General features: G+C 43.8%; 2 protein-coding genes across 2 annotated transcripts in view; both read right to left on the bottom strand.

Moving 5' to 3' along the window:
- Positions 1–10,000, bottom strand: part of LOC118805159 — a 1,027,118-nt gene that overhangs the window by 776,730 nt on the left and 240,388 nt on the right. The window lies entirely within an intron of this gene.
- Positions 1–10,000, bottom strand: part of LOC118805144 (disintegrin and metalloproteinase domain-containing protein 11-like) — a 41,344-nt gene that overhangs the window by 10,352 nt on the left and 20,992 nt on the right. The window contains exons 16-24 of the mRNA XM_036565754.1: positions 9,884–9,955; positions 8,929–9,021; positions 8,518–8,598; positions 8,165–8,215; positions 7,152–7,215; positions 6,408–6,513; positions 5,231–5,350; positions 4,833–5,001; positions 1,728–1,839 (exon numbers count right to left, since the gene is read on the bottom strand). Coding sequence (XP_036421647.1) covers positions 1,728–1,839; positions 4,833–5,001; positions 5,231–5,350; positions 6,408–6,513; positions 7,152–7,215; positions 8,165–8,215; positions 8,518–8,598; positions 8,929–9,021; positions 9,884–9,955 — 868 coding nt within the window. The remainder of the gene's footprint in view (positions 1–1,727; positions 1,840–4,832; positions 5,002–5,230; positions 5,351–6,407; positions 6,514–7,151; positions 7,216–8,164; positions 8,216–8,517; positions 8,599–8,928; positions 9,022–9,883; positions 9,956–10,000) is intronic.

Here is a 10,000-nt window from a genome sequence, read left to right as displayed (position 1 = left end):
GCATCTCCGCACTGACACACACACACACACACACACACTGACCCACACACACTCACTGACGCACACACACACCCTCACACACACACACACACACTCACTGACACACTCACTGACACACACACACTCACTGACACACACACACACACACTGACACACACACACACTCACTGACGCACACACACACCCTCACACACACACACACACACACACTCACTGACACACACACACTTGCACACTGACATACACACACACTCACTGACACACACACTCACACACTCACGCACACATTCACTGACACACTCACTGACACACACACTCACACAGACACACACACACACACACACACACTCACACTGACACTCACATGCACACTCACACATGCACACACACGCACACACACACACTCACTGACACACACACAGACACACTTACACACACAAACACTCACACACATACACTCACACACACACTCACTCACAAACACACACTCACACTGACACACTCTCATACTCACACACGCCCACACACACACACTCACACACACTCTCACACTGACACACAGACACACACACACTGACACACACACACTCACTGACACTCTCACTGACACACACACACACTGACACTCACTGACACACGCACACACTCACGCACACACACACACACTGACACACACACACACTCACTGACACAGTCACACACACACACTCACACACACACACACTCAGTCACACACACATACACAAGACACACACACTTACTGACACCTTCTCACACACACATACACACACACACACTCACACACACTTACACAAACACACACAAACACATATACTCACACTCACACACACACAGACACACACACTGTCCACTTTGTTAGGTAATTTTGTAGTTCTACAGTTCCAGACTGTAGTCCATCTGTTTCTCTGCATACTTTGTTACCCTGTTCAGGACCCCTACAGGACCCCCACAGAGCAGGTATTCGATAATATAAGATAATCCTTTATTTGTCCCACAGCAGAGAAATTCACAGTGCTGCCTCAGCAAAGGGAGAGCAAGGCACTCAAGAAACGAGTAACAGAAAGAGAATTAACACATTTGGGTGGCTGTTCGTTCTCAGCACTGCAGAGAAACAGATGGACTACAGTCTGTAACTGTAGAACTACAGAGTGAAGCTATACGGTCAGTGGAGCTGATACAGGGGACAGTGAGTGCAGAAATAAACCACCTACAGACTTACACTGTAAACACACTCACACACACACACACACACACACTATCGAACACAACACCTCCAGATAAAGAAACAAAGTCCAGACTGATTAATCAGATTCACACACATGAACTGAGCAGCATCACAACATTACAGTGTTACTGTATTACAGTTACAGTGTTACAGTGATACGCTACTGACATATGAGCAGGACAGTGTTCTGTGTGTGTGTGTTTATATATGTGTGTGTGTGTTTATGTATGTGTGTGTGTGTGTGTGTGTGTGTGTTTATATATATGTGTGTGTGTGTTTATGTATGTGTGTGTGTGTGTGTGTGTGTGTGTTTATATATGTGTGTGTGTGTGTGTGTGTTTGCGTTTATGTATGTGTGTGTGTGTGTGTGTGTGTGTGTGTGTTTATATATATGTGTGTGTGTGTGTGTGTGTTTGCGTTTATGTATGTGTGTGTGTGTGTGTGTGTGTGTGTGTGTGTGTGTGTGTAAGTGCAGACAGACCTTTCTTGTCGGGTCCAGGTGGAGGAGTCGGGTCAGGAATCGGATCAAACACACTGCAGTCCTTCCCCGTATAATCCGGCTCACAGATACACTTCACCTCATTACTGCACGTCTGAAAGACAGAGAGATCAGTCACTACACACAGCACACACACCACACACTATACACACTACACACTGCACATACTACACACACCACACAATATACACACACACTATACACACACCACACACACTCTAAACACTCTACATACACTACACACACACTACACACACTACACACATACTCTACACACACTACACACACTACACACACACACTGCACATACTACACACACCACACACTATACACACTACACACTGCACATACTACACACACCACACAATATACACACACACTATACACACACCACACACACTCTAAACACTCTACATACACTACACACACACTACACACACTACACACATACTCTACACACACTACACACACACTACACACACACACACTGCACATACTACACACACCACACACTATACACACTACACACTGCACATACTACACACACCACACAATATACACACACACTATACACACACCACACACATTCTAAACACTCTACATACACTACACACACACTACACACACTACACACACACTACACACACACTACACACACTACACACACACTACACACACACTGCACATACTACACACACCACACACTATACACACACCACACACACTCTAAACACTCTACATACACTACACACACACTACACACACTACACACATACTCTACACACACTACACACACTACACACACACACTGCACATACTACACACACCACACACTATACACACTACACACTGCACATACTACACACACCACACAATATACACACACACTATACACACACCACACACACTCTAAACACTCTACATACACTACACACACACTACACACACTACACACATACTCTACACACACTACACACACTACACACACACACTGCACATACTACACACACCACACACTATACACACTACACACTGCACATACTACACATACCACACAATATACACACACACTATACACACACCACACACACTCTAAACACTCTACATACACTACACACACACTACACACACTACACACATACTCTACACACACTACACACACACTACACACACACACACTGCACATACTACACACACCACACACTATACACACTACACACTGCACATACTACACACACCACACAATATACACACACACTATACACACACCACACACATTCTAAACACTCTACATACACTACACACACACTACACACACTACACACACACTACACACACACTACACACACTACACACACACTACACACACACTGCACATACTACACACACCACACACTATACACACACCACACACACTCTAAACACTCTACATACACTACACACACACTACACATATACTCTACACACACTACACACACACACTACACACACACTACACACACACACACTGCACATACTACACACACCACACACTATACACACACACCACACACACTCTAAACACTCTACATACACTACACACACACTACACACATACTCTACACACACTACACACACACTGCACATACTACACACACCACACACACCACACACTATACACACACCACACACACTACGTACACTCTACACACTACACACACCACACACTACACGCTCTACACACACTACACACACTACACACTATACTGAAGTGCTGAGTTCACCAGAGCTATTTGCTGACCTCACATGTGCCCAGTTTGTCAACATCCTGTGTCAGTTCCATGATGGGATGATGGCTCATGAACATGAGCAGCTGAAGAATCTGAATCTTGTCCTTTAAGTGGGGATGAGAGAGACCTGTGTGCCACCTGTGAGTCACTGTCCATCACCTGTCCTGTCCATACAGAGCCTGATAGATCAGTGATATTCCAGGTGCTTTAGTTTGTATATTTTTTTTCCAGAAAACTACAGGAACTACCAAACTGCCCAGAAAGTGCATCAATGACCTCGTGGCTCTTGTGGCTCACTGTCCCCAGGATCTGCAGTCCATCTTTGCTCTGGCTGTCATATCTTTTCATTGGGATGGGATGGTTTATGGAAATGGAATGGAAATCGGACAGCTGTGATCTGTCAGTAGTGTAAACCCCACCCACATCTCCCATCTTCACCAACAGTTACATACAATTATTCCAACATTCCAGTATCTCAGCAGCATCCAGTCTCAGAACTGCAGGACTGATATTGAAATTCAACATCAAACCAACATGGATCAGCTGCTTTCGGAAGACTCTGAGACTTTAAGGTGGCTCTTCTCTTTTATTCAGCTGATTTTCAGGGAGTCACCAATACAACTCTAAACTATCTGCCCTCACAGAAGCTCTGAATGAGATGATGTAAGATGAGGCTGGAGAACCTGGAAGATGCTGCTGCTGATGGCTACAGCTGGTTAGAGAGACAGAATGACCAGAAGAAAGCAAAGGCATCTCAGGAGGAAGAGATCAGTGGATGACTACCACCTACTCACGCTGCACTGACAATAAAACCTCACTGTCCCGTCGGTGGGCGGCATGGTGGCACAGTGGGTAGCACTGTCGCCTCACAGCAAGAATGGCCTGGGTTCGATTCCCGGCCGGGTGACCAGGGTCATTTCTGTGTGGAGTTTGCCTGTTCTCCCCGTGTCTGCGTGGGTTTCCTCCGGGTACTCCGGTTTCCTCCCACAGTCCAAAAACATGCAGTCAGGCCAATTGGATGTGCTAAATTGCCCCTAGGAGTGAGTGTGTGTGTGAATGCGTATGTCTGTCTGTCTGCCCTGCGATGGACTGGCGACCTGTCCAGGGTGTATCCTGCCTTCCGCCCAATGACAGCTGGGATAGGCTCCAGCACCCCACCGCGACCCAGAAGGATAAGCGGTTTAGATGATGGATGGATGGATGGATGTCCCATCGGTTTAATGAGAAACCGAACAGCTTACCTTCAACATAATTCTTCACTGAATACGACGGAGATGAATTATGTAAGTGTGCGTGTGTGTGTGTGTGTGTGTCTCACCCCGTGGTTGGAGCAGGTCGGTCCTGAGCTGGATCCGGGGCAGGTGCTGATGTTGAAGGAGCTGAGCGGGAGGCAGCGGCGCTCCAGACACATCATACTGGGACCACACGGAGTTCCATCCTCCACATAACCCAGATCAGATCCATCTTCTAACACAGCATGACCCCCACTACACACACACACACACACGCACACACACGCACACAAACATACACGCACACACACACACACACACACACACACACACATACACACACACGCACAAACACACACACGAATGTTTCAATGAACCTAACCAAGTTCAGTGTTGTTGTTAATCATTACCTGGTTTGTCATTTGAGCATGCTGTCACACACACCCACACCCACACCCACACAGACACACACACACACACTAACCGGCAGTCCAGATATTTGTTCTGGTGGAAGATGGTCAGGCTGGTCAGTTCCCCCTGCAGGTCCCCAAACTTCGGCTTTTCTGTCACATTGGAACAGAAAAGAAACCCACACAGAACGTCTCTGCAACACACACACACAGACACACACACACACACACAGACACACACACACACACACACACACACACACAGACACATGATACTCAATGACAAAAAGAAAAACAAACATGCACAAACAGGTGACAAATTAGAGGAAAAACTATAATAAAGTGTTGAGCCACCACGAGCGGCCGGAACAGCTTCAGTGCTCTTTCTAATAGATTCTACAGTTTCAGGAACGGAACGTTATTCTTCCAAATTCCGTTTATACAGGACATGTTTTGTCAAAGGTGGTGGAGAATGTGGGCCAACACTGTTCTCCTAAGAGGACAGTGATCAGCAAAAAGCCCTCCAGAGAATAACAGAGCCCCCTGACCCCCTCACTTTAGGGGTCCAGTGTTCAGGCCTGTGCTGTTCTCTTGGTGTACACTGTACATGCACTCTCTCACTTGTGGAGAACATGGTGGAGACTGAGTCGTCTGACCAGAGCACTGTTCTCCACATCTCTGTACATCAGCGCTGATGGTTTTTACTCCGCTGACCTCTTGGATGGTCACTGGTCTTTGTAACGAGGGGTTTCTGAACTGCAGCTCTTCTATAATATCCCTCTCTGAGTAGTTGTGGATGGACTGACCTCATCCTGTATTGACGTTATCAGCTCAGCTGAGGAACATCTACTCTCACATCTTATACATTTCAGACCAGTGTCCAGTCCTGTCCACTGACGACTTTTACAGCATCTAAATGCAGAGCTCACTTTAGTATCTGTTCCGTTCAAACACTGAGGTGAGCAGTGTTGGAGAGAAGCTTCTGCCATCAAAGCCCTGATGAGGAACCCTAATGAAGTCAAAGTCATGTAGATCTGCTCCTCTTCATCATCTGGATCCAGAATTATGGGCAGCTGGACCTGCTCAGCGTTTTTATACCTGCCCAGAGCTGGTAGGATCTTAATTGATTAATTGGATTATGCAGTTGACCTGTCTGGAAGCACCTGCCCTCGTTATGTTTCTCCACTCGTTTATTCATGTTTTTCATTTATTTCTTTATCAGTCTGTATCCTGTAAGTGAACAGATCGTACGGTTTATTGCACTGGATCCAGCTCTGTCCTCCTGCAGCGCGACCACAGTTTCCTTTCTCTGTTCCTTCAGCGTTTAACTTCTCATAGCAGAACCGATCTGCTGCACCTGCGCACACACACACACACACACACACACACACACACACTGTCACACACTAATAAAAGGCTGATAATATAGAACAAAATGAGAAATTTTGCAATTCTCTTCATTTTCAGTACATTTTTCTCCCTTAACACTTTAGACCCCAACAGAACTCTAGAACCTTCTTCTGGATTCCTGACAGTTTTCACAGTAAGAGGCTTTTTGATCACTGCTTAAACAAAGTGTTTCATCATTAAACCAGGATAAAATACAACTATGGTCTGATTTCATTTTAAAGATGAGTCACCACATTAAAATGAAAACAAAACAAAGTTAGAAATCAGCACAGAGCGGTCAGTTCAGGACTGAAGTGGAAACTTGTGATACTGAACTTCATAAAAAATAAACTGGGTTTTAATCATCGCCCTGTATGTAGCTAAAGGCTGCGTAACGTTCGGTACTTCCTGTTATTCTGTGTGATTGTAGTTATTTTTCTAACGCTCTGCTGGGCCTGTTACTCTATTTGTCTCCTAATTTACATAATCACAGCAAAATAACAATATGCTAAAATCTGTTTAGTTTTGGACATTTGCCCCCTCACACTGCCCACACACACTCCCCACATACTGTCCACACACTGTCCACACACTCTCTATACTCACTGTAGCCCCACAGTGCTCTGCACTGATTGTCGAGGGTTCGACAGCGACCGTTATAACAGCGACCCTAAAGACAGAGACACAAACAAGAGAGTCGAAAAGAAAGTCCTCTTTTATGAATTACAGTGTTACAGTGTGCTGCAGTGTGCTGCAGTGTGCTGTGTATCACAGTGCACTGTTACAGTGTGTAGTGAATTAGAGCATTCTGGGTTAGGGTTACATTGCAGAGTTTGTTACAGCATTTCAGTGAGTTACACTTATAATGTGTATTACAGTGTGCTCTGTTATAATGTGTATTACAGTGTGCTCTGTTATAATGTGTATTACAGTGTGCTCTGTTATAATGTGAATTATAGTGTGTTCTGTTATAATGTGTATTACAGTGTGCTCTGTTATAATGTGTATTACAGTGTGCTCTGTTATAATGTGTATTACAGTGTGCTCTGTTATAATGTGAATTATAGTGTGTTCTGTTATAATGTGTATTACAGTGTGCTCTGTTATAATGTGTATTACAGTGTGCTCTGTTATAATGTGAATTATAGTGTGCTCTGTTATAATGTGTATTACAGTGTGCTCTGTTATAATGTGTATTACAGTGTGCTCTGTTATAATGTGAATTATAGTGTGTTCTGTTATAATGTGTATTACAGTGTGCTCTGTTATAATGTGAATTATAGTGTGTTCTGTTATAATGTGTATTACAGTGTGCTCTGTTATAATGTGTCTTACAGTGTGCTCTGTTATAATGTGTATTACAGTGTGCTCTGTTATAATGTGAATTATAGTGTGTTCTGTTATAATGTGTATTACAGTGTGCTCTGTTATAATGTGTATTACAGTGTGCTCTGTTATAATGTGTATTACAGTGTGCTCTGTTATAATGTGAATTATAGTGTGCTGTTTTTTTCATTTTCATTTCCTTTTTACCCACAATTAATGTTATCAATGTATCACACAGCGAAATTAGTCAAAATCTTTTTCTGAAACAAAGACTTTCTGAAATAAAATACTACCTGATTGTTGTCACACATGTAGCCGTCCAACTTGTGAACATTGTGTGGACACTACAAGAAAAGAATGTAAATATTTTAAAGTGTGTTTACCATCAATGGAGAAAAAAGCAGCTAAATCAGAGGTTATTGTACTCAGATGTTATGAGTATTTTTACTGCATTAGGCTAAAGTGTAATGAGTATTGTATCCCCCGAAGGTGGACTAACCCTGCCTTCACAATAAGAGTCCTTCGCAGAATATCCTCATGAATAAAAGCAAAAGAACATAATAAAAACATACAATTAACAAGCACACATTTCTTGAACACACTACACACTACTTTGGCTCAAGTGCAGTGAGTATTATTACTGTACCTGGCTGGAATCTCCAGTGCAGGTTTCTGGGATATCACAGTCATTCACAGCGTCCCGGCACATCACCCCTCTCTGTTCGTACTGCAGCACCAACAGGAGCACAAAACTCTGTCAATGCACTGACACACTAACGCAGGGGTGCACAACTCCGGTCCTGGAGGGCTGGTGTCCCGCACAGTTTGAAGGTTTCCCTGCTGAAACACATCAACTTAACCTGGCAATTAACAGATAAGTGTAATCAGGTGTGTTGGAGCAGGTAAATCACCAAACTGTGCTGGACATCGGCCCTCCGGGACCGGAGTTGTGCACCCCTGCACTAGTGTAATTCACCAATGTTACGCATTAATATTACATATTAACAGAAAATTACTCAGATGGCTAATTTCCCATTACTGTTTCATTGAGACTCACCCTGCATTCTCGACAGCATAGGCCATTACTGCACATTGCATCATGGGTAAGAGTGCATTTCTTACAGCAGGATCCTCCACTGCGTGCACACTCCTGCACATTAACGTTCACACAAAATAAATGAAGAACTACTAACATTCATTTCATGTCCACTATTTACACTGTAAACAGCTGTATTATCATTTTCCACATCTGTAAAACTGAAGATCCAACACAGAAATTAATGTCATCTATTCCATCTAATAAGTGTTAGAAATAACTGCTACCTGCTGTCAGCTCAACTGCACATATCAAAGCTCTCAAGGATAATGAAGATTTGTGACTTTTGATGATCTTTAACTAAAGTCAGATGTGATGAAGTTGATTTTTATAACCGGCAACTAGTCATTCTGCCCAGCAGCTCAGACGTCCAGTAGATGTACAGTAGAGCTAGAGAGAAAGAAAGAGAGGGAGAGAGCGAGAGAGCTAGAGAGAGAGAGAGAGAGAGAGAGAGAGAGAGAGAGAGAGAGAAAGAGCTAGAGAGCTAGAGAGAGAGAGAGAGAGAGAGAGAGAGAGAATGAGCTAGAGAGCTAGAGAGAGAGAGAGAGAGAGAGAGAGAGAGAGAGAGAGAGAGAGAGAGAGAGAGAAAGAGCTAGAGAGAGAGAGAGAGAGCAGCCCTATAAACAGTTTCAGTGTGAAGAAGGAACTTCAGACTGGTTTCATAATTAAATGAGAAACTGCATTAGAGTGGATTTACTACAACTGGCATTTTTAAACGCTAACTTGTTCACTGATAGTCATCAAACACTGGCTGACGCTCCGGCTCGTTTAAAACGTACTTAGTAAATAACGTTGTTTATTTGTAGACAAACACTTACGTATAACACTTGTGCACATATGTAATAAAAAAGTGTGAACTGAATATTCCGGCTGTTTGTTTTAGTCATAGTTCACACCATTTGGTAGGTAAACTTACCACCTGCGAGCCACAGTCACACTCCTCTCCGGGCTCCACAAAACCATTCCCACACTCAGGAGGGTCCAGCAGCTGGACACAGAGAATCGGAAGGGTGAATAATTTAGTGATATCTGG

Source organism: Colossoma macropomum, unplaced genomic scaffold (genome assembly GCF_904425465.1).
Source record: "Colossoma macropomum unplaced genomic scaffold, Colossoma_macropomum, whole genome shotgun sequence".
In the NCBI taxonomy this organism is placed as follows: domain Eukaryota; kingdom Metazoa; phylum Chordata; class Actinopteri; order Characiformes; family Serrasalmidae; genus Colossoma; species Colossoma macropomum.
The sequence above is the reverse complement of the archived record's forward strand: the minus strand, read 5'-3'. Positions and strand labels throughout refer to the sequence as shown.